Here is a 23,464-nt window from a genome sequence, read left to right as displayed (position 1 = left end):
GCTCCTTCCCCTGATCTGCAGATTCACTGTGTGGGTTATCTGCTCTCTGTGAGACAGACGCTGCTGTTATACCTTTATTTGGGCCGTTCCATACACCACAAGCAGCTGAAACATTTTCTGTTCTGGATAGAACACCTATTCCTGATCTGAAATTAAGTATTTTTTACAAAATATCTCTTGTTTGAAGTGTACCTTGAACACATTCTTGAATCAAATAACTGGTATTTTTAATCTCTTGTAGGAGCTGATCTGTGGTGAATAACAGCAAAGTGCAAAGCTGTAGGAGAGCTCAAGACTGCAGTGTAATGTCATCACGTGAACTGTAGAACTTGCCTATGTAAATTGGTATGCTAATAAATGTAATTTCTGAATGTGTGGAAAGTCTTGTTCCTCATGAAACAAAGTTTCTGTTCTGCAGAGACATTTATTTTTCAGTTCTGTTAAAATAAAAGACTGCTTTTAGCACAGTCTGGACATTCAGTAGCAACATTGTTCATTTTTAAGCCAAATCTCTTTTTGGGTTTCATGCTGTTATTTCAGGTACATAAATGAGTTTGATTGTTTAAAACTTTTCTGCCTAGTACATTTTAATGATTACTTTGGAAAAAAATCCTGGCTAAAATCTTTATTAGCAGAGAATATAGCATATAGTTTTGAAAACTGGAAACAAGATAATTGTGCCATGGCTGTGCTGCTGGGATCTAATCTCCAAGTGTGAGACACTGAGCAGTGAATCAGGAATTGAGAGACCTGTGTCATGTGAGAAGTGGGGAAGGAGACATGGGAATCTGAATTGTTTATCCTTATTGACACTTTGTCACGAGAGGGACACGTGTTCTCTGGGAAATAGGAATGGAGTGGGAGGCAAAGATGCACTTCAAGCTGTGCAGTTTTGGGGGAAGTTTTTGTATTTTCCTGCTGCTGTGTTTGCTCACAGCAGGGATGACATTGTCCCACTGCACAGGAGAATGGCACAACTGGCTTCAGGTTCCTCCACCAAGACAACTCAAACAGGAGGAGTTACTTTCTTCAGAGTCAAACAAACTTTTCATCTAAAAGTGTAACTAATCTAATTCAAAATTAGTTCTTGCAAGAATAACTGTGGGGTTTTGCCTATAAAATGTTTGAAGTATAAAACTTTCATAGAATGGTATATGATCTTTATTTAAAAGAATATTATAAATACACTAAGTAGGCAGCTGTGATGGCAAGAATTTTTTTTCACCAAAGGCAAAATACGGTTTTGTTTTAGTGACTGCCATGGAATTTACATTAACAAACTACAAACCATTCTATGTCATTTTTGTTGTAATGAATGTTAGGAAAAATATTTACAGTAGTTAGTATACCTAGGGAAAAAAAATACCACACCAAAACTTTTACACAATGCCACAACTTAGTGTGCTAATGTAACTCAACCTGTAGTTAGAAATAGAAACAAACCACACCATTATAATGAATACAAGCTCTGCAATAATATAAGCCAGCAGTGTGATAGAACAATTAGAGTACTTATAAAATAAGAATGTACATATTCAGTCATTTGCCCCCTGTTGTTTCTGCAGATGTACATCAGTCTGTGGAGTGATAAAAGAGTCACTGCCTTGGAGGCCTTAGAGATGTGCACATGTTCCTACAACAGTAACAAGTTCACAATCAGCAGGGACTGTGTCTACCTGAGAATAAATAAAGGTGATGAGCTGACAACATGTTTTGCTATTGATCCTGATCTATATACACAGGCACAGTGGCTCTATTGTACACTCAGTATCTGGTGATTGTGTTCTGAAAGTGAATCCATTTACAGGAAAGGCTGGTGTGAGATAACGTGTCTTCATAGTGGATTGGCTTTGGGAGAGATTCAGTGTCAACTGTTGTTTAAGACAGTGGAGCAGAGCTGCCATTAATTTCAGAAGCACTGTGTTGTAATACCAGAGATACTTGGTCAGATGCAGAGAAAAAGTTCTGAAGAAATGTGTTATTTTGGGTATTCAGATGATGGCTATTGCTTTGTCCTTAGTGAACGTGAACAGGCTCATTTGGAGAATGTTTTGATACTTTTTACTCTGCTTCCTTTTCTGGCTTGGCTTCTGCTTCCACTTCTACCTCTTCAAATTCCTCCACGTCTGCAGTGGCATCCTGGTACTGTTGGTATTCAGACACGAGGTCATTTGTGTTACCTTCTGCTTCAGAAAACTCCATCTCATCCATGCCTTCCCCCGTGTACCAGTGGAGAAACGCTTTCCTTCTGAACATGGCCGAGAACTGCTCGGACACCCTGATGAAGAGCTCCTGGATGGCCGTGTTGTTGCCGATAAACGTGGCTGCCATCTTCAGCCCTCGCGGCGGGATGTCACACACGGCCACCTTCACGTTGTTAGGGATCCACTCCACGAAGTAGGAGCTGTTCTTGGTCTGGACAGACAGCAGCTGCTCGTCCACTTCCCTGGTGGACATTCTGCCCCTGAAGATGCAGGCCACGGTGAGGTAGCGCCCGCGGCGGGGGTCGCAGGCTGCCATCATGTTACGGGCATCGAACATCTGCTGGGTGAGCTCTGGCACCGTCAGGGCCCGGTACTGCTGGCTGCCCCGAGCTGTCAGCGGGGCAAAGCCGGGCATGAAGAAGTGCAGGCGAGGAAAGGGCACCATGTTCACCGCCAGCTTCCGCAGATCCGCGTTCAGCTGGCCGGGGAAGCGCAGCGAGGTGGTGACGCCGCTCATCGTTAGGGACACCAAGTGGTTGAGGTCCCCATAGGTGGGATTGGTGAGCTTTAATGTCCTGAAGCATATATCATACAGAGCTTCGTTGTCGATGCAAAAGGTTTCATCTGTGTTCTCTATCAGCTGGTGGATGGAGAGGATGGCATTGTATGGCTCCACCACCGTGTCGGACACCTTGGGCGAGGGCACGACGCTGAAGGTGTTCATGATCCTGTCGGGATATTCCTCTCTGATCTTGTTGATGAGGAGCGTCCCCATGCCTGAGCCTGTGCCACCACCCAGGGAATGGATGAGCTGGAATCCCTGAAGGCAGTCACAGCTCTCACACTCGTTCCTCACCACATCCATGACGTTTTCAATCAGTTCAGCACCTTCTGTGTAATGGCCCTTGGCCCAGTTGTTGCCAGCACCTGAATTACCTGTGAAAAGAAGTACAGAAAGAACAGCCACAAAGTTAACAGGAGAATTTTTAAAGGCCTTCCAAGGCCTTTTTGTGACAGTTGCCTGCAGTCAGTGTGCTGGTAGTGGCTGTACATACCATGGATAAAGTTGTCAGGTCGGAAGAGGGGGCCGATTTTGCTGGACCGGACGCTGTCCATCGTGCCAGGCTCCAGGTCCACCAGGATGGAACGGGGTACATATTTATGGGCTGGAACAAAACAAAATGAATGCAAATAATTACTGCTAGTGGTCAAAGAAACAGGCTTACAGTCCACTCTGGAAAGTCCAATCCACCTAGAGTGGCTTAGGCTTTTTGTGGTTTTTTTAATTACTTTTTTTACCCTCGCTGTTGGCTCTGCTGAGCACTTACAATAAGCCTCATTGAAGTACACGTTAATTCGCTCCAGCTGCAGTGGTGAATCCCCACGGTAGTTCCCAGTGATGTCAATCCCATGTTCATCACCAATCACCTCCCAGAACTGCAAAAGGAAAGAGGTACAACACACCAAGAATGATTTATTTATTTTCAGCATATGTTCAGCACCAGCTCTGGGAACTGCGCCTGAAGCAGAGGATGCTTTGCCATTTACTTACCAGATCAGAACAGGGATCCTTCTCTACCCCTCCCAAATAAATTCAAGGGAAAAGTTTAGCAGACCATTTATGCTGCTTAGCTATGACCCATGCACTAATAGGAGGAAGCCCTCAATTTGTTCTCTTTATAGTAAAAGAAAATTAATGTTAGTTTAAAAGTTTAAATAACAGTTGCTACTTGGTATGAGCTTAACAAAAAGATTGTGAGGGATTAGGGAGTCCTGTCCTGCACAAGTGTGACCATGGCACAACAAAGCTGGCACAGGCAAATTTGTGTGTGAGCAAGGCTTTCCACAAACAGCTGCTGGTCCTAAATGTCCTATCTTGACACTCATGTGGATGTGCTCTTGTGCTGGGCTCTTATCTGGGCAGCAGCCACAGCAGTGTTCATGCAGACACACCCACCCACTGTAATGACCAGGCTATTCTAATATTAAAGGTCTCCTGGGTGAGCATCCAGTCCCATTTTGAGTGTACAAATACACCACTGCCAACAGGTGCATGCTCCATGCTTCATGTTCCATTAAAAGGAATCAAGGTTAGGTGTGGGAGAAAGGAAGAACACAACAGAACAATCCCTCAGCTGTCCCATGTCTTAAAAGACATCCCAGCCCAAAATAGATAATCTTTGGACAGCTTCCTACTTATCAATTAAAAATAAAAAAAGGAAGGACATCATACAATATAGTAATTGAGGGTTTTTTTACTGCTAGCCCAGAAAGTCAGCAATAGTAACTACTCCCTGTGTCACAGCCTGCCAGTGTTTGAGCTACACAAAAATACTCCAAGTGATATCTGTCTCTCACAGGAGGCCAGTGACACTTTGTGTCATTCTACACTCTAACACAGGTTATACTGTTTATTAATGGGATCCCATATGATCTTTAAGACCCCTTCCAACCCAAACCATTGTATGATTCTGTGATATTTAAGAATAAAATGTGGCAGAGCTGCTGCTGCATGGCTGAACTGAAGTACCAGCACCACAACCTCAGAGCCCTGGAATTACTGGCTCTGTCACTTGCCCCAGTATCTTGCAGAGTCTGTGAGTTCCTCGAATAGGAGTCCCAGCAGGAATGCTCTGGTGCACTTGTAATCACTGGGCCACAGATATTGTAAATGAACATTAAACTTTGCATGAGGATTAAATCCAGCTTTTACCTTCCATACCAAAACACTCGTGTTCCCTGCTAACATGCCATGCTTCCCACCACTGAGTTACAAGGTAACTGTCCCCCCTCAAAAGTCCCCATCCATTGATGATGTGTTCTGCTACCTCTGACCTCCTACTAACAATCAGTGAATGAAGAGACCTTACCTTGGCTCCAATTTGGTTCCCACACTGGCCAATCTGCAGGTGCACGATTTCACGCATTTTGTGTGGCTCAGATGTGTTGGTGGCTACAACCTCACCCAGGCTCTCCAGCTCCCCAGAACTGACTCCTCTGTAGCTCTATCAGCTACACCCAGCACAGCCCAGCCCCAGGGCCCCTTTTATACCCGAGGGAGTGTCACAGCCAGCCAGGGGAGTAGCCAGCCCCAGGCACTGCACCAGGAGCCAAGGGCCTCTCTGCTGCCTGGGTACAGGTACAACAGCACAGGTGCACCACTGAGTGGCTTGGAAAGCAACATTTTCACATGCACCCCTTGCCAGTCCTCTGTGCAGCAGTGTGGTACATGAATATATGTGCATATTCTGTTTGTGTTTCATTATTTTGTATTAGACATAATATGTATTCAAATATATGTGCATATGTACAGATTATAGCCCAAAGTGAGTGATCTTAATTTATTAAGCATATGCGCTTCTGCCACATAATTTAAATTTTAGCATCATGTGAGTCATAGAGGACAACACCCATAATAAAAATGGTAACAACTTGTGAGCAGGAGCCTCCTATAATCACAACATTCAGTGCATTGCAAGGCAAACTCCACTAACAAGCATCATTCCTGATGTTTGCATGAAGGAAGGGGACAGGAGCAGTAACAAAAAATACTTTGTAATACATAAAAATAACACTGTACTCAGTGATGTATGGTCTTTAATAGTTATAAGAATCCATCATTTTTAGCCAAAATTTAAATTAACTTGTGACTAACTTGCACAGATGCTCTTTCTCTCTCTCCCTCTCTCTCTCTCTTCATTTTCTGACATTAAGAAATATTTCTAATATTTCTTAACTTCTTATATCACAGATATACTTCAGAACTTGCCAGGAAAATGCTAGAGGTGAAACCCCCTTTCACTGAAGTTCTCTGAAGTGAACTGTAACATTCACTGAGTGAAACATCTCACTGTGCTAAAGGAAACGATGGGAGGCAGAACAAAACACAGCACAGTCATGTTTGGCTGCTGATAACCACCACCAGTATCACTGAGCAGCAGAAACCCAGGATAAAATGACTTCTGGAAGCCCAGAGCAGTTTAATTACATGTCAAATGACTGTCACAGCCTTTAAGTGTTCATTTTAAGGATGGGGAAAGGAACTGTAATTAGGAAAGCACCTTAAACTATAATAAATAAAATGGGGACAGTGGAAGGACTCGAGTCACTGAATGTAACTACTCTACCATTTTATGGGCTGCTAGAGATAAGGGATTTCTGAGCTTCCATATGGTTCCAGAAGGAAAATCAGCTTATTCCAGGCTTCCTCTCCACTTGATGACTTCCACTTCTCCCACCAGCCAATGAAGCAACAAGACAACTGCTCCCAATACAGAGTTCAGCACCAGAAGTGCATTGTAAAAAAGGAGAGAGCAAACATCCGTCATCCTCTGCCATGCTATGAGCATACTGAGTAGGGAGCAATAAAAGGAAGACCTTAAATTCAGGTAGATTCATTTTGTTACCTTAAAACACAATCATTTTATCATTTTTCCAAAAGATAATTATTCTCTAAGCCATTCAGTTTACCCAGCAAGACATGCAAAACGTTCTGTTCCATTTCTACATTGGCAATATTTTCCACAATGGCTTTGGATATCTTCTACAATTCCCTAAGAAAATTGGTGAAAGGTTATTTGGACATTTACTTTAAAAGCAGATCTCATTTTATTTATGCACATTTCATACTTGTTTTCTCTAACTATCCTTAACTAAGAGTAGTAATGCACATCTGAGCTGTGTATTCTGAGTGGGAGCTGCCTGGACACAATGTCAGCAGAGGGCTGCTGACATAATAAATACTATTTAAAATATGCAAGTGTTCACAATAGACACATCTTAGGAAGAGGCTGAAGGTGCTAATTTCAGCAATAAATATATTTGCTGAGTACATCTCACAAGCAAAGGGGAAAAAGGGAAGTGAAAGAAATATGCAATCATTCAGTGGGGGCTTTTCCTCAGGCTGAAAATAGCTCCCTACAATCATGTGCCTCCTCTGAAGCACTTCCTTATAGAGTTAAAAATTCTGGCACATGACAGCAGGTAGCTGAGATGCTTTGTGAAGCAGATGTGGGTTTGGGCCTCTTTTCCCTCTCCTCCCCATGTGCATTTCTGTGAACCCTTAAGTCTGACTTTATCCCAAACCCAGCCTAGGAGGGGCCTGTTTCTCAGCTGCAGCCTGTCCCTGCTCAGCCCTGAGAAGCCCCAGGCCTGTTAACAGCCCCAGGCACTTCCCAGGCACTGCCAGGGCACATGTGCAGCTGCAGATTAGCACAGAGGGGCTGGGGAGAGAGGGGCTGTGCTGCACGGGCTGGCTCACAGGGACTTTTGGCACTGGGGAGATTAGGAGCAGCCTGGCACCAGGCACAGCTATTACAGGCTCCCACAGTGGCTATTATCAGGCTGCCCACTGCTTCCAGTGCCTCCAGAGCAGATAGCACAGCCCTGGTGATGGCCTTGAGCTGAGACCACAGAGACGCCAGGCTTTTGTGGTTGCTGGGTTTTTTATTGTTGTTTTTGTTTTCTTGGTTGATGTTTGGGGTTTTTTAACACTATGCCAAATAAATATGCATGTGCAAGGAGGCATTCAGGGATACCTTTTTTAATGGCTTGCTTGGAAGGAACTGGCTTTTCAGAGTAGCAGAGGAGATTGTTGAGAGGAAAGTCTATTCAGTTTGAGATAAGCCTGGCTACAGGCCATCAGATAATTCTAGAGAGATCTGTGATGCAAGCTGATGCAAGTCTTAACGAACCTGGGCTAGCTGAATCACCCAAAAACATTGCATTCATCACTCAGGCTCCATTCTTGCTCTGTTGTTCCCTTTGGTGGGTTGGTTCTCTTTGCCTCAGTTTCTCTATTCATAGTGTGGAGCTAATAAACCTCAGGCCCTCTACAAAAAGTGCTGAAAGCGAAGGAAGAGAAGCCAGGAGGGGAGAACTGTCTGTGGTTTACTAAACCTGTTTATCAAACATGAAAACTTCTAGCTAACGTATGGAAAAGAGACTGGTAATCCATTCTCACAGTCACTAGAAGCTTCTACAGGAAAATTAGGAAACTATTTTTACTACTGACTAGATGTTCTAGCAAATAATAAAGAATCTTCAGATGTCCGAACACTAAGGAACAGCCTAGAAAAAGGGCACAAGCCTGTGTTCCTGTAAATTGTAACCTTAAAGGGCTTGAGAAATCCAGAACTCGGGACTAGGAAAAAACCACAACCAAACAAAAAACAGTCACAGGCGCCGGCCAGAGTCTAGCACAACGCTGAGGTGTTAGGCCAAAGGTAAATCAAACCTGCAACAGGGCCTGTCCCAGGTACAAGTCCTCTTGTACAACCCCAAATTTTTGAGCGAGCTGGGAACGTCCCTGGGGGCTGGCAAGGCGGGATCTCAGTTTGTTCCTCGTGCCCAGGAGATCCTTCAGAGCCACCCGAAGGCGGTCCCGGCACGGGCTGTCCCTCTGTCCCTCCCCGTCCCGCTGTCCCCGCCCGCCGCAGGTGAGCCCGTCCCGTCGCCGCCCCGCCCGTCCCTCCCGCCGCCCTTAAACGCGTGTGGCGCCGCGTCCCGGGAGCTGCCGCTGTCCCAGCATGGCCTCGCTGCTCCAGCCCCTCGTCCCCGTCCTGCTGCTGCTCTGCGGCTGCCTCTGCCCGCCCGCCCGCGCCGGGCTCTACTTCAGGGCCGGGCAGCACTGCTACAAACCGGCCCCGCGCAGGGACCCCGGCCTGCGGTGAGCCGGGCCCGCCCGGGCGGCGGAGAGAGCGCTGGGGAGGGCTGGGGAAGGGCTGGGCAGGCACAGCCGGGGCTGGGGGGGGAACTGGGGCGGTTCTGGTCCTGCTGGGTTCGGGGCCATTCTGGTCCTTCCCGGTCCGGGGGTTTCGGGGCCGCTCTGGTTCGGTGGATGCGGGGATTAGGGACCGCTCTGGTTCAGGGGATCCGGGGGGTTCGAGGCCGCTCTGGTTCGGGGGATGCGGGGGACTCTGCCCGGTCCGGGGGGTTCGGGGCGGTTCTGTCCCTGCCCGGTCCGGGGGGTTCGGGCGGTTCTGTCCCAGCCCGGCCCGGTCCGGGGGGTTCGGGCTGTTCCGACCCTGCCCGGTTCTGCCCCGGCCCGGTCCGGGGGGCTCTGCCCGGTTCTGTCCCGGCCCGGTTCGGGGGGTTCGGGCGGTTCTGTCCCAGCCCGGTCCGGGGGTTTCGGGCGGTTCTGTCCCTGCCCGGTCCGGGGGGTTCGGGCTGTTCCGACCCTGCCCGGTTCTGTCCCTGCCCGGTCCGAGGGGCCCTGCCCGGTTCTGTCCCGGCCCGGTCCGGGGAGCCCTGCCCGGTTCTGTCCCTGCCCGGTCCGGGGGGCCCTGCCCGGTTCTGTCCCGGCCCGGTCCGGGGGGTTCGGGCGGTCCCGGTTCTGTCCCGACCCGGTTCGGTGCAGCGGTCACGAGACTCCGGGGCCGGAGCGGTCACGCCGCGGTCACGTGAGCCCGCCGGACACTGTTTACGAAACTCGGTGAAATCCGTGACTTTTTAAAAAAATAACCCGAGAACACCTCCCCGCTCCATCCCCCGCAGCACCTACCCCCGCCCGCACGAGTACCTGGACGTGTCGGCGCTGCCGCGGAGCTGGGACTGGAGGAACGTGAATGGGGTGAATTACGCCAGCACCACTCGGAACCAGCACATCCCGCAGTACTGCGGCTCCTGCTGGGCTCACGGCAGCACCAGCGCCCTGGCAGGTACGCTCGGGCTGGATCCCCGCTGGAATTGGAGTTTTTGGGTGGCAAAGGAGTTTTAGCGTCAGGTTACTGACAGATGGTAAAAGGTGCTAAATCACTGCAGTGACTAATGCAGCAAAACCGAGGCTGAGATGTCTGTGAATGCTCCACAACCGATGTCTGTGAATACTCCACAACCGATGTCTGTGAATACTCCACATCAGTGGAAATGCCCAAGCTGGAGGCAAGGAGGGTTGGTTTCAATAGAAAAAGCATCCAGAGTGAGGTTGTCTCCATCTTATCCAAAGGCAGCGAAAGTGGAATGCTGGTGTGTGGTTAAAATCCTGTTTGCAGAGGAATGGGGCCGTAGGTCCTCCCAAACTGCTCTTTAGGTCCTGGGGTGACAGCTGGGGTTGCTGCCCTCCCTCAGAGTTGGGGACAGATGCAAAAGAGTTATCAGGTCTGCTTCCCCTTTCTGGTACCTCAGCTGAGCACTGCAGCAGGGCTCTCCAGCCATGCAGGAAATGAGAGAAAGAAAGAAAGAAGTTGCCTTTTGTGGGGTGTTTGTTACAGGAGCCCTGTCATTCCAGTGAACTGACCACCACAGCAGATACAAGTCTGATTTCAGCAGGAATCTTCAGCTTTCTTCAGCCTTTTTCTTAGTCGAGGGGAAGTAGTGGTTTGCTCCAGATGGAGAAGTAGCGGCTCTAGAGAGAACACTTGATTTGCTGTTGTGTGCTGGAGAAGCACCACTTGCACAGAGAGGCTGTAGGAAAATTACCTGTGAAGGAGAAATAGGGGGAAGGTGTGAGGCAGCAGGAATCATACAGGCAGCATGCAGGGACATGGGCATGAATGACACCTGCCAGGATGGAGTGGAGTACTGGGACAGGTAAAATACAGCACCTTGCAGGAAGATTAGGCTGGCATGATAGCTCCCCATTCTATCAAGATATTTTAATATTGTTAGTACTAATAGGATTTAAAGTACATCAGTGTACAGTGGCATCAGTTGAGACTGTTAATGCAGAGAAGCAGTTTATAAATACTAATCAGGAAGCTCTTCCACCAAGTAAGCTTGTTGTTTCTGACAAAATAAGGCAGCAGGGTGGTGGTGCCTGTCTGAGAGGGCAGGATAACAGTGAGATGCTGATGTAACAGCAAGGAGATAACTCTGGAAGCTTTCTCCAGCATTAAGACTGTCTCACAGAGCCAGCAGCCTGTGCTCCATGGGATTATGTTTATGCATGGGCTTGCACATAAATCTCTACTCCTGTAAAAGATGCTGGTCAGAGCTGTTTTTATGATGTGTATTTGAAAGCTCTTTGCTGTCAAAGTCAGGAAACAGATTTGGAAGTCTTCAGAAGATGTGGCTTGAATTAAAAGAGGTCTAGGGCTCTTCAGGGCTTTAGACAGATCTTGCTCATCTCCATGTTTTTGCTGAGTTTTTAATGGAAAAAACCCTCCTAACGGAAACCCACAAGAATAACTCAGCCTCTGGTTTGAATTAGGTCACGCTGTGCTCCTCACTGCAGACAGCAGAGGCTTTTCCAACCACAAGTGCTGCTGTCTGCAAAAAGTTACAGGTTTGAGGAAGGGGAGACAGTTTCAAAACCAGCTGCAGTGTGTAGCCACCCACATATTCCAGTAGCAAACCCCAGTTTCTTACCTTTACAGACCGAATCAACATCAAGAGGAAGGGTGCTTGGCCTTCTGCCTACCTGTCTGTGCAGAATGTCATCGACTGTGCCGACGCCGGGTCCTGCGAGGGCGGGGACCACTCCGGGGTCTGGAGGTACGCCCACGACCACGGCATCCCCGACGAGACCTGCAACAACTACCAAGCCAAGGATCAAAGTAGGACGGCTCTGCTTTGCTGTAGGATTTCTTCCCAGGTTTAGCAGATCCTAGCGTGTTTAAAAAAATAATTTCTTGGGTTTTCAGAGTACTGGTTCCTGCTGTTTGACTGACAGAACAGGTTTTCTTTATGGGCCTGTGTGTGTCTTCTACTCCAGACAGACAGTGTAGCACTAAATCATGCTCAGGCAAGTTTGCACAGCTGAATTGTTTTAACTTAATCTCTTAAATCCATGACACACAATCTCTAATGTACTGAAATACTTAAAAGTGTCACCTCAAGCTGAACAAAGGTGAAATTTAACCTTTGGCTGGTCATGTATGACTGGAATGGTTTTACTATGTCCTCAACAAAGTATTTATACCTGTGAAGTAAAGAACAGTAAGTGGTGATAATAGGGACTCAAATGTAGTTTCCAGAAAATAACTGAGTTCACCAGAGAGTAATTATATATTAATAATTACTCTGAAGTTATTAATATCTGCCTCAATTAAATTATAAAAGCTCAGTGTCCTACCATCTCTTCACTTGAAGAAAGCACTCTCCTGCAGATTGCCTCCAGTGGTAAGCTCACCTCTCTTTTACAGAGTGTAAGAAGTTCAACCAGTGTGGAACTTGTGTCACTTTTGGACAATGCCACGTGATCAAGAACTACACTCTCTGGAAAGTTGCTGACTATGGGTCTGTCAGTGGAAGAGAGAAAATGATGGCAGAAATCTACAAGAATGGACCAATTAGGTAAAAAAAACCCTTAAATTCAGTGTATTTTTTCACTCTAGTACATGCCAGCAGCTCTGCACTAACATGCAGTTTAGTTTGTATATAAACTGAGATCAGAATTCAAAATGCAAGAAAACCAGTAAGTTTTTAGCCAGGCCCCTGCCCTCATCCCCTTGTATGAAACCTCTCTCTGTTGCCTTGCAGCTGTGGCATAATGGCTACTGAAAAGCTGGATGCCTACACAGGGGGACTGTACACAGAGTACAACCCCTCACCTGCAGTGAATCACATCGTGTCTGTGGCTGGCTGGGGAGTGGAAAATGGGACAGAATACTGGATAGTTCGTAACTCCTGGGGTGAGCCCTGGGTAAGGAGACATGGGAACACACTTCTCTGGCTTTGGAGGGAGGGTGGGGTTTGTTCCTTGCAAAACTGCAGCCTGCGGATATAAAACTGAAACTTGGAACTAGACTAACAGTTTAAAAATGTTAAATGTTAAACCCAGCCAGTCTGAAGACAAGGATATTGGCCAAAGGTACTTGAGTAACCTCTGTCCCAAATTCTGTATTTCAAGGACATGCAGCTCCTGTTATGGGCAGCTGGAATTTGCTGTTGTAGGCAGAAATCAAGTCATGTAACTGGACTGGATGGGTGAGATGTAAATTCACCAAAGCAGGTTGCCCCATGACTCCAGGGTTACACTTCAGCTTGAGTGAATTCCTCCATTCACTTAAATCACTCATATTTGGCAGAGTGAACAGACTCACACAATTTCTACAGTTGTGTTTCCTAATTTTCAATGCAAATTTAATCCTTTACAGGGTGAAAGAGGCTGGCTGAGGATTGTGACCAGTGCCTATAAGGGTGGAAGAGGAGGAGAGTACAATCTGGCTATTGAAGAGGACTGTACATATGGAGATCCTATACTGCCTTGATTCTACGTGGTACAGCTTTTTGTTTAGGTACTTTGTTTGGAAGCTTCCCAGCACAACCTTCTTCTGTTTAAAGAATAATAGCCTGAGACTCTTTCACAGTTCAACATCATCAGGCAGTTCTGCAAAATTAGCCCAGGTGCAACACACAATGCCTTTGAAAAATACAGAACTGCACAGATTTTATTTACATCTTGAAGTAATTCACCTATGAAGGAGTTGTCTACCTTGATGCACAGTATTAAAACCACACTGACTGAATCACAGAACCTCTATGCATAAATATCTATTTTTTTAAATACAAATAATGTAGATGTACTGGAAATACAGACTCAATATTTGGGTCTAGAGCTTCTTTTAAATTCTGTGATAGTACTGACCAACTATGTTGCAGTGATGCAAAAGCCATTTTAAGTGTGGGCATGATAAATCTAAAATACACCCTGTTTCCTTGACCTCCTGGTGAAACAGTGCTGTTGGAAGTCTCAATAATGAGGTTAATTTTAGCCACCAAAATGATATAATGGGTATTACTTTTACCAAAAAGACAGTCTAAACACTTTCTACTTAATTAATCTTGTCTTTGCTCAGATTTCTTGTTTGAATGTGACTGTTCCCCTTTTTCTCCTAAAGAGGCAAAATGTGAATTGCCATAACCCAGAACACTCCTCATTAGTATGTTAATTCAGTGCCATATCAAATGTTACTACCTGGCATTGCTAACTGCATTTAATAAACAGACTTTTTCTCTTTACATAACTGGGTGTTTATTGTAAGAGCTTATTAATCCAGGTGTGTGGTTGGTGGATGGTGCTGCTTTCACTGGACTTTTTCTTGTGGAAGGCCTGATGGACAAGTTAATACAGCAATGATGCTGGTTCAAACAACACTTGGGTGGGAACAGGATGGTGTGACAGCACTGATCACAGCACCACAAAGGGTTTAACAAGGTAAAAATCATCTCCAGGGATCAGTGCAGAGGAACTGTTTAGAGGAAGTGATACCAGGCTGAACACAGGAAAATAAAAATAACCCTTGTTTAAACTGCTGGCAATGCTGCCATGGCCACAGAGCAAACTGCTGTTGAGTCTCACCTGGGCTGTATCCTAAACTGATTCTCCATAGGGTAAATCCTTTCTGCTGTTAAGTCTACAATTTACTTAAATTGTGAAAACTAGCTCTCATGCAAGTCTGGAATTGTAGTAAATCTATTCAGAGATAAGCAAGGAAGTTCAAAACAGCCTCTAACAGAAGCAACTTTTGCCCTTTTCAGGTGCTTTCCTTTTTAAATTTACACTCAGCTGGACTTAGACTTTCAGTGTCTCTTAGAAAGCAGATTCTTCAGAAAACAAATGTGCATGGAAAAGCATTACTGTTTGTTTATAAGTGAGGGGTGTAGAGAAGAATCCAGGCCAATGAACAGAGAGAATGAGTTTGAAAGTTAAATGAAACTGAAACACACCTCTGGAAAAGAACAAACACCTTTATTTAAAGGTAAGTTGTATTGTTGGGTCTATCTCCCACTGTTTGGCATCAGCCAGGACAGAGTAGAGTAAGTATAAAAAACAAAAGCACAACAAGCAGTAATGAAATTTCAGAACATATTCATATTTTGGGACAGTAATGACATGGTAATGAAACTTACCAGTAACATCTGATGCATCTATTTAGCAAAAAATAGATTCTGAAAGGTAACACACTCACACAGAATACATCTCTTAATACAAAACTAACCTTGATTGTTACAACTCTTGTGTTACACAAAACAGGGGTTTTGTTTTCACTTAGGGTATTAAGAATTCTAATAATGCAAAGGGGAGGAACAGACATTAGGGCTTCTCTGCAGCATAAAGCAAATTCCACAACTTCCTATTTTTTACAGCTTGCAACATCAAAGCCTAGAGCAGTCAAGACCAATTCAAAGAATTATCTGCAAAGTGTTTTTAGTAGGAATTACCACACCCCTTCTTCAGTTTTTATTACACAAAGAATCAGTGGCAAATTCTGCAAGTAACCAAAACAATTTTCTTTCAAATAAATTGTTTCTTGCATTGATTTTATATCCTTTGGTATCACTCCCTTTTCCCAATGACATTAACAGTTCTCTGATAAGAAACACAAACACTTCTCTGACAGGAATTTCAAGGTCACCGTGCAAGTCAAGCAAATGCCCTTCAGCCTTTTCCTCCTTGTTTTAGGTTTGTGGGTTGTTGGTTTTCTTGGGTTTTTTTGCTGCTGCATTGCCCATTTATAGAACCTCACTGGTGGAGAGCATGGCAAAGCAGTGATCATAAACTCTGGCTGCATTCTTGATGTTTTCCACTGCTCAGTTCATCATAATAAAGTTAGATTTGCAATGAGCTTAAAAGGAGAGAGAAAAAAAAGACACTGTTCAGTACATTACTATGATTTATATGATTTTAAATTTTTAATTTATTTTCATATTTATTTTTATATATATTTTATTTTATATTATTTTTTATTTATACTCTGATTTATATATTTGCATATAGATTGCTGCATTATGTAAATAATTAGGATTTTAGGGTCAGGACAGATGTTTTTGCTTTAGGATGGAGTAAATATTATGACAGACAACTTTCCTTTCTCTCCTTTCCTTGCTGCAGTGCTAGTTCCCAAAAAGCAGTATTTTTCTTCACTTTCCTCACTACTACCCACAGATTTCTGATTGCAGGAAAATTGCTAAACACAGGCCCCTAAAAGGGAAGTTGTCTATGAAAACAGCTGGCAAGCATTCCTATTTTTAGCAATCTTCCTCCTGAACATTATTTGCAAATGGTAACAAACACAAATAGAAGCAGGCATGCAAGGAGTGAACGTGACTTACCTATGAACTCTGTGACAGGATCATGTTCACCTTCTGTTTTTATCGTGCCTGCAATACTTTCATTCTCCAGAATAGGAAGAAAAAGCTGTACAAAGTCTGAGGTATATGGAGGAGCAATCACATCGAGCACCTGAAACAGCAGACAAAAACTGATGATTATTACACTTACAGGGGGAGGAGGGACAACATTTAATTCACATACCAGTTTTGGAACACACAAGTGGAGAACAAGAGATCTCAATTTAATTATGTCTTCTCAGGGTGCTCCACTGAGTACTTTATAACTTCCAGTTGGACCAAGTCACATCCTGGTCAACTCTGAGACACTGCTCAGAATCTCACCTGAACTTGCCATATTTCTGAATATCCAAAACACATGATTTTAAACTTGATCTCTAGATTCAGTACAGAGTTTTTGCTGCTGACCTCTGTCACAAAGTATCTGATGAGGGAGATGTCTGTGTCCAGCTTCTCCAGGCACTTGCGGATGTAGCTGACCACAGGCAGGACGTACCCTCGGCTCAGCAGGTGAACCATCCTGTCCAGGAGAGTCTTCTTCAGCTCCAGCTGATGTGAAGGGAGGGAAGAGCCAACACTTTAGAACTTGCTCTCAGCGTGTGCAATTTTTATTCATTATCTGCTAAGCTACATTTTAACCACTTGTAAATTAGCCCTGCTGTGAGAGCAAAAGTGGCTAGGAATGACTGATGTGAAGTCACAAAAAACCACTGAACCCTCTGAGTATCACCTGCTCCATCACATCCAGCTGAGAATGTTCTGTTTCAAAGAGCTTGACAAGAAGTTGCAGAACTTGGGGATGAAGCAGCTGATGGCATGTACTGATCTGCAAACAACACAGCAAAGTGAGATCCTCAGGACTGCAATTTAAAACACAGTTTTAAACAAAGTTTACATTGATGTTCAGTACCAGACAGAATTCATTTAGAAAAGTGTTCCATCACTTCTTTCTATGGTGCCCAAGTTTTCCTGGCATAAATAATGCTGAGCTGATAAAACCAAACAATTTACTCTAAATAGATTCATCTCTGCATATTTACTGCCTTTCTGCAAATGCCAGGCACTCTGCACTGGGTGTTACACAATCAGAACTGTTTTTGCTCTCCAGCAAAGTTTTACAGACACTCTTACCTCATCCAGCAGTGCCAGGTGAACTGGGGTGTGATCAGTCTGCAGCTGGAAGTAGCGTGGCTCTGACACTGTCCAATCCACCCATTTCAACACACCCATAGCCACCACTGGGAACCTACAGAGAGACAGCACTTCAGCACAGCAGCGTGAAAAAATAAATGGAAGTTTTATTAGGAACCCAAAGTCATCTGCCTTCATTTTCCTGTGGCACAGAAAAGCAGGTTCTGCCACCCAAGGAGGACAAGTTGTGTGTGAAAGACAGGAGTTATGTCCCCATGAGAGATTCCCAGCCTCTGTGCTCACCTGATGCACTGATAGAGAGTGCTCAGTTCTGCAACCAGCTCTGATGCCCCTTTGTTCTCATTGCAACACAGATTGTGAACAGTCTCAATGGCTTTTGAGGTCGACTTGAGTTCATCCTTGTTGATGCTGACTCTCTTGTTCTGTGAGATGATCGCAAAGGTGGAATGCAAAAGTTGCAGATGTCTGGTTATTTAAGGGAAGGAGCTGTAACCTGCAATAAGCCTAGGATTGCATCCTGTGTCTCAAAATTCAGACTCACATGCAAGTTTCAGAAGAATTAATTATGAGTGAGCTGAAGTCCAAGGATGTTTGCTTTATTTAATTTTCAGTGCACTCAGACTTTTGTTTGATCATCAGGATCTACACTTTTTGATCACTTCAGTTAAATATTACAATAAGCAAACTAAGCTGAATAAATACATTATTTTAAACTGAGCAACTTCACAACCATACATTTTCTTCAGCACAGGCAGGCTGCTGTAGGATAAAATAGCATTATTCAGAAGTGAACATTACCTTTTTCCACATCTCTACAACACTAGCTGCATATGCCAGTATGTGGATATATTTATGTTTGTGATCCTGGTTGATCTTAGCACCTGGTTTAAACAAGGACTGCATGAAGAGGTCCAGAAACGCAGGCACTCGAATCTGTGAAGAGAAAGAACATTTTATCAGAGCCTGAGAATGATGAGAGGTGACTAGAATGGAGTTTTTGCATCTGATATACCTTGCATAGAACAAGATAAACACATTTTCCTTTAAGAGTACATTAAAAAGTTTTCTGGAGACCTAGACTTTGAAAGATAAAAGGAAACAAAAAGGAATCAGGTATAGACTATATTGCTAAAGTATCAAAATCTTGCCTTTTCTTACCAAAACCCACGTTAAAACAATGCAGTGAGAAAAGTGAAATTTATAACTTAGGTCTGCTTATAACAAACTGCTAAAGTGGACAGGGATTTTTTTTTCCTAATTTTTTTGTTTGTGAACTAATTCCTTGCCATTTTTTATTTCCTATGGAAAGGTTCTTCAATTTAATTATATGTAAAACACAACTTGGAATGATTAAAAAGCCCCCCAAAAAGTACCACGAAGCTAATGCAAACCAGAATGCAAGCAGTAGCTTCACTAGACATTACTTACAATTACAGAGGGGAGAGTGAGTGCTAATTTAATTTTTGTGTCCCTACAACACTTAGCACAAGGCACACCATTTCCCTGTGCTACTGTAAAAGAAATAAGTTTCAGAGGTTACAAACAGGTAACTACTGACCAGCTCTACTGGAGGTGGGTCCATGCTTGTAAACATTTTGAAGAGGACAGTGATATCTGCTGGATTCAGAGCTCCTTTGGACAGCATTGCCCCCAGAGCCTGGCATGCTCGTGGGTAGGAGGCTGCAGTGCCCAGTGCTAAGGTGATCTGACTGGCATCGTGGCCTCTGCAGGAAGAGCAAACACACAGTGAATTATTTTCTTAATTCAGACATTTCAGATGAAGTCTCACTGAGTCAACAGGGCATAATCTATGGGATATAATGCCTCAGGGTAATTACAGAAACAGGCTTGTGTTTGCCTTGCTTATTTCCAGAATGTTAATAGAAAAATAAAAATAGATATTTTTTAATAGACAGAATCTTCCAAGTCTTTGCTTTTCCACTTTCATGACTCTCTGCTACAGGACACAACTTTTCTGCTGTTCCACAACTTCAAGCCCTGCTACAAGAACTGCTCTGCTGCAGCTAAAGATTTTCCTTTTGCTGGTGAAAGGCCAGCAGAGCTGGCAGACTGTGGTGAGCTCCATTGCCCTGAGCCCACACTCACTTCTCGTGGGCGTAGCGCTGAACCTCCTGCGCGATGCGTCGCACAGCGGAGCCGCCCTGCTCCTCCTGGGCCAGGATGGACATCATGGACTGAGCAAAGAGGTACGTGTGTTCTCCATGGCACACCATCTTCTGTGAAAGCACAAACCTCACCAGTCAGCAAGAAAACATCCCAGTCTGTCTGTGATTACACTGCTGCGAGAGCAAAGGGGAGGGGAAAAAAAAACAAACAGCAAAATTGCAAAGGAAAAACAAACCAAAATGCAAACAGCTAAACAACAAAGCCAAAACCCCAGCAGCCAAGAGGAAAATACAGAAAAGCACTGACACCACACAAGAAGGAATGGCTGAATTGAGAACTTCATTTCTCAAATGCCAAAACTGAGGGGAAAATCTATTCTACTTGTGCTTGGTACTTTCTCTCCAGTATTTAAACACTAAAGCCAGCTGAAAATCACTGTGCTGTTTCTCAACACAGCACAGCATGTTCTGGGTTGATTCAGATGGCAACTTCCACACCAATGTGGATGATAGAATTATTTTCATTTGCCAGGGGACTGACAAGACTGATCTTCAGATCTTGAAGTACCCCCACCTTATTACTGCCCGTTTAATAAATATAAGAAGTGTCACATAATCAACTCAAGGAATTCTTGGTCACAGAATGACAAAAAACATAAATTTCTGGGTTTTAATTCAGATATGCCTTCTCTTCATGAGCTTTTGTAGGACATCAAGATTGGCTACAATCCTACAGTGATCTGTATCTCCTAACTAGAAAGCAGAACATTTCTTTTTCCATATAAAAGAGGGGGAAAAAAACCAAAAAACAAAACTCACAGCAAACTCAGGGAGGTTTTTCTCAAGGTTTTCTTCTCCTCCATCTAAAATTGTTGCCAGAGATGTACGAAGGACTCTGGAAAATACTTCTAGTTGCTGACATGCTGTTGAAACACTGGTTATTTCCCCTTGATACCCAGCATCAGATATAAGCTATAAAAATAAAAGCATCACAGAAATCTTGTGTTATTTACATTTATATTTCTGATATCCTAACAAATCTAGAACACATAGAATCTAAGTTTCATCTCTGCATGCACTGACTGGAATTAACATTTATATTGTGGTCTATAGAAAAGGAAACCAATAAAGATGAAACAAAAATAAAGCACAATAATAAAAAATGTAGCAGAGCACATCAAAAGATGTAATTCCCTTCTTGTCACAGAAACATACAAAACTGAGATGTTCCCCTGCAACAGAAATCCAGAATTTTCACACAGAGATAAAAGGAAAACAAACAAAGGAAAAAAAAAAAAGAAAACCCCCACACCTCAACAAAAATTGAAAAAGCAGTACTTCAGGCTGGGAAATTACACTTACTGAAACCTGTAGCAAAAGTCCTCCCACCAAGGTGTACTTATACTAATTAGTATCAGCAAGAGTACACAAAAGATACAAGCAAGACCACAACTAATATTTGATGCTAGAACAATTAGCACTCCGTGGATATTCTGATTCATTAGACTTCAGTAGAGTACCTTCACAGTAAAATTAAGCATTAAACAATCAGGATGGGCTTCTGCCAATTTGTAAAAAAGATCTCTCCACGTGGTATGTGCTATCATTTGCTCAAGCCAGGCTGGAGTCTGAAAAGAACAGAGCAAGAGAGAGAAATTTAAGAATATCTTGTAGTCAGGATCATAAAAAAGCAAGGCTTTTACCTCTCAGCAGCCCTGTGAGTTGTTCTAGAGCTTTATTACAAAGGAGCATTCCAAATTCCCAAGTTCTCTAAACCTCTGCATTTTTTCTAAAACCAGCTGTTCCTCAGCCAAAGAGCTTTGAAGATTCAACTTCCTTTCCCTCCACCACTCCATCAGATGAAGGCATCTAGGAAGGATGCAGTGTAGAGACAGCAAGAGGGATTCCATGCACACCTCTCCTTCCTCTGTGAAGATGGAGTCTGCTTTCCGAGGGTCAAAGTGCTTGATCAGTAAACTCTTCAAGTGGTTCTCCACAGTCTCCTGAACTTGCATTGGCTCAACACCTGCACAGAAGGAACAAAACACTTGGCAGATGCAACATAGTCCAATGGAACACAGCAGCAGCATTGCACATTCTCCAGTGAGAACAGGAACTCCACAATTTCTCAGCACAGAGAAGATGAGAGGAGAGCCATCAGTTCCACTACTGAGCTGCACTGATACAGATTTACAGATTTTCCACCTTTTTTTCCTAAATGTTAAACAGGTCACAACCTTCCTCTTGCTCTCCTCACCAGACACACAAAAAGCAATCCCAGTCATCCCCAGCACTGTTACTGGTGTAACATCAAAATGCAGGCTTGTTTTAACCAAAAAGGGGATTACCAGGGCTGGGGCACAAACCCACATTACTACACACTAAAGTTCATTTTTTAAAATACTGGTTATCAGTAGCTTTGATAGTATTCTACAAAATAACACACAAATAGCAATGAGCAGTTCTACATTTCTGAAATCAGAGTACAATAATTCTGGTAATGTAATAACGATTCTATAATTAATTCTATTAAAAGATACCAAACACTGCTTATACTGTCTGTATAACAGCAACCTTGCCCTTTGAATGAAATTAAAAGGAAACCATAATTTATGCAGTTGTTTCAACTATAAAACCTTTTATAACACAGTCTGTTGGCATTTCATCAACATATTGCTTCATTATTCTCTGAGTAGAATAACCCTGTTATTATAAGGGATTTAGCCATATACAGGATGACAACTTTATAACAATCCACTTCCTGTGTATGATCAAATTTGCCACAAATTCAGATATTTCTGACAGAATAAAGATCACAGACCCAAACTACTCTGTATCTTGTACATATCTCATACCTGTCTGAATGAGCCACTCGGCCAGCAAATTGACAGTCTGTGCCACTGCAGTGTAGTTTTCGGAGAGGAGCTGAATAACATTCTCTGGAGATCCTCCTGCTTGGAAATACCTGATGAAAGGATTCCAAAAGAACGATTTGGGTCATATTCAAACCAAAAATCAGTGGAACTCTAAAGGGAAAACAACAGCACCGTTTATACACTTGCACACATTTCCGTACGAAGTGACACCTGTAACACACATCAGGTCACACTCACCTCTTTAACGTGTTAAATATAGACGGTTCCATTATATAGTCAGGGGTTGAAAATTTCTTCAGGCACTCCTGCTGGACTTCGGCATCATCCTCTCCCTCCCCATCCTCATCATCTTGCTGTTCACAAGCACAGTCAGGTCAGCCTCGTCCCGTTTCCCCCACAAACCCATCCATATTCGAGCTCTTTTTGCCCACCAGCTCAGCACCGCAAGCACCCGACAAACCGCGATTATTGACGGAGGAGGCACCAGAACCAGCACGGCCTTCCCGCAGTTTAACCCGGACCCCGGGCCCGCTCCCTGCCCTCACACCCGGCGCTTCTCGCCCAGCACGGAGCCCCCGCGGGGGTCACTCCGGGACCCGCCCAGGGAATGCTCCAGGATTCTCCCGGAGGATGCTCCGGACTCAGGGGAATGCTCGCAGTCTATGCCCGGGGATTGCTCCGGAACACGCCTGAGGCTGCGCTCATCCCTCGCCCCGCTCCCCCCCGGCGCTCACCGCGCCCCCGTCCGCCTCGCTGCCCCACTCGGCCGCGCTGCCCTCGAAGTAATCGGCGTCCTCCATGGCTGCCAGCCCGGCCCTCCCCGCCCAGCGCCGGAACGGGCGGGGCGCCGCGGAATGGCGGCGGCGGAGGCGGGCCGGGAGCGGCGGCATGGCGGCCCTGAGGGGCGGCTGAGGCGGGCCGGGAGCGGCGGCATGGCGGCCCTGAGGGGCGGCTCTGAGGGGAGGCGGGCAGGGGACACACACTGCCTCAGCGCGGAAAGGAACCCTATAAAATGGGAATCAAACTGGCCTGCAAAGCCTCCCAGCGCAATCGGACGGGAATTGCGAGGGAAGAGGGGAAAAAGGGATGCGCA

The 23,464-nt window shown here is 44.7% G+C and overlaps 3 protein-coding genes across 8 annotated transcripts; 1 reads left to right on the top strand and 2 right to left on the bottom strand.

Annotated features, from left to right (window-relative positions):
* Positions 1-243: 243 nt before the first annotated feature.
* Positions 244-9,798, bottom strand: TUBB1 (tubulin beta 1 class VI). Of its 5 annotated transcripts, XM_033074998.2 has the most exons (4): positions 5,075-6,269; positions 3,533-3,641; positions 3,260-3,370; positions 244-3,140 (listed from the first exon to the last, which is right to left on the bottom strand). In XM_033074998.2, the coding sequence occupies exons 1-4, from the start codon at positions 5,129-5,131 to the stop codon at positions 2,062-2,064; spliced, it is 1,356 nt and encodes a 451-aa protein (XP_032930889.1). In that variant the 5' UTR covers positions 5,132-6,269; the 3' UTR covers positions 244-2,061. The 5 variants fall into 5 exon arrangements, with proteins under 5 accessions (XP_032930889.1, XP_032930891.1, XP_032930890.1 ...); XM_033075000.2 differs by lacking the exon at positions 5,075-6,269 and adding an exon at positions 9,724-9,798 and having other exon boundaries at positions 3,260-3,641; XM_033074999.2 differs by lacking the exon at positions 5,075-6,269 and adding an exon at positions 8,440-8,579 and having other exon boundaries at positions 3,260-3,641.
* Positions 8,660-14,105, top strand: CTSZ (cathepsin Z). Its single transcript, XM_033075001.2, has 6 exons — positions 8,660-8,871; positions 9,699-9,862; positions 11,519-11,698; positions 12,287-12,437; positions 12,624-12,786; positions 13,241-14,105. The coding sequence occupies exons 1-6, from the start codon at positions 8,732-8,734 to the stop codon at positions 13,352-13,354; spliced, it is 912 nt and encodes a 303-aa protein (XP_032930892.1). The 5' UTR covers positions 8,660-8,731; the 3' UTR covers positions 13,355-14,105.
* A 709-nt stretch (positions 14,106-14,814) lies between these two features.
* On the bottom strand, positions 14,815-23,200 carry NELFCD (negative elongation factor complex member C/D). 2 transcript variants are annotated; one of them, XM_033075195.2, is made up of 15 exons: positions 23,106-23,200; positions 22,609-22,724; positions 22,351-22,460; positions 21,412-21,521; positions 21,016-21,123; positions 20,315-20,467; positions 19,476-19,606; positions 18,928-19,093; positions 18,168-18,302; positions 17,652-17,791; positions 17,349-17,463; positions 16,948-17,043; positions 16,626-16,766; positions 16,200-16,329; positions 14,815-15,712 (listed from the first exon to the last, which is right to left on the bottom strand). In XM_033075195.2, exons 1-15 carry the CDS (start codon positions 23,169-23,171, stop codon positions 15,678-15,680), a joined length of 1,752 nt encoding a protein of 583 aa, XP_032931086.1. In that variant the 5' UTR covers positions 23,172-23,200; the 3' UTR covers positions 14,815-15,677. The 2 variants fall into 2 exon arrangements, with proteins under 2 accessions (XP_032931086.1, XP_032931085.1); XM_033075194.2 differs by lacking the exon at positions 14,815-15,712 and having other exon boundaries at positions 15,876-16,329.
* Between the last annotated feature and the right edge of the window lie 264 nt (positions 23,201-23,464).

The sequence above is a fragment of the Catharus ustulatus genome, chromosome 17 (assembly GCF_009819885.2).
Source record: "Catharus ustulatus isolate bCatUst1 chromosome 17, bCatUst1.pri.v2, whole genome shotgun sequence".
In the NCBI taxonomy this organism is placed as follows: domain Eukaryota; kingdom Metazoa; phylum Chordata; class Aves; order Passeriformes; family Turdidae; genus Catharus; species Catharus ustulatus.
Note: the sequence above shows the minus strand (reverse complement) of the source record. Positions and strands in the feature narration are given on the sequence as shown.

Excerpts from the sequence above, each read along its gene's own strand:
- TUBB1 (XM_033074996.2), bottom strand. The coding sequence starts at position 5,131 with ATGCGTGAAATCGTGCACCTGCAGATTGGCCAGTGTGGGAACCAAATT. Across the intron at positions 3,642-5,074 it reads GGAACCAAATTGGAGCCAAG|TTCTGGGAGGTGATTGGTGA; the intron begins GTAAGGTCTCTT and ends TTCCTTTTGCAG. Across the intron at positions 3,141-3,259 it reads ACCTGACAACTTTATCCATG|GTAATTCAGGTGCTGGCAAC; the intron begins GTATGTACAGCC and ends TTCTTTTCACAG.
- CTSZ (XM_033075001.2), top strand. The coding sequence starts at position 8,732 with ATGGCCTCGCTGCTCCAGCCCCTCGTCCCCGTCCTGCTGCTGCTCTGC. Across the intron at positions 9,863-11,518 it reads CAGCACCAGCGCCCTGGCAG|ACCGAATCAACATCAAGAGG; the intron begins GTACGCTCGGGC and ends TTACCTTTACAG. Across the intron at positions 11,699-12,286 it reads CTACCAAGCCAAGGATCAAA|AGTGTAAGAAGTTCAACCAG; the intron begins GTAGGACGGCTC and ends TCTCTTTTACAG.
- NELFCD (XM_033075194.2), bottom strand. The coding sequence starts at position 23,171 with ATGGAGGACGCCGATTACTTCGAGGGCAGCGCGGCCGAGTGGGGCAGC. Across the intron at positions 18,303-18,927 it reads ACCCACCTCCAGTAGAGCTG|ATTCGAGTGCCTGCGTTTCT; the intron begins GTCAGTAGTTAC and ends TTCTCTTCACAG. Across the intron at positions 16,330-16,625 it reads TCAGATACTTTGTGACAGAG|GTGCTCGATGTGATTGCTCC; the intron begins GTCAGCAGCAAA and ends CTGCTGTTTCAG.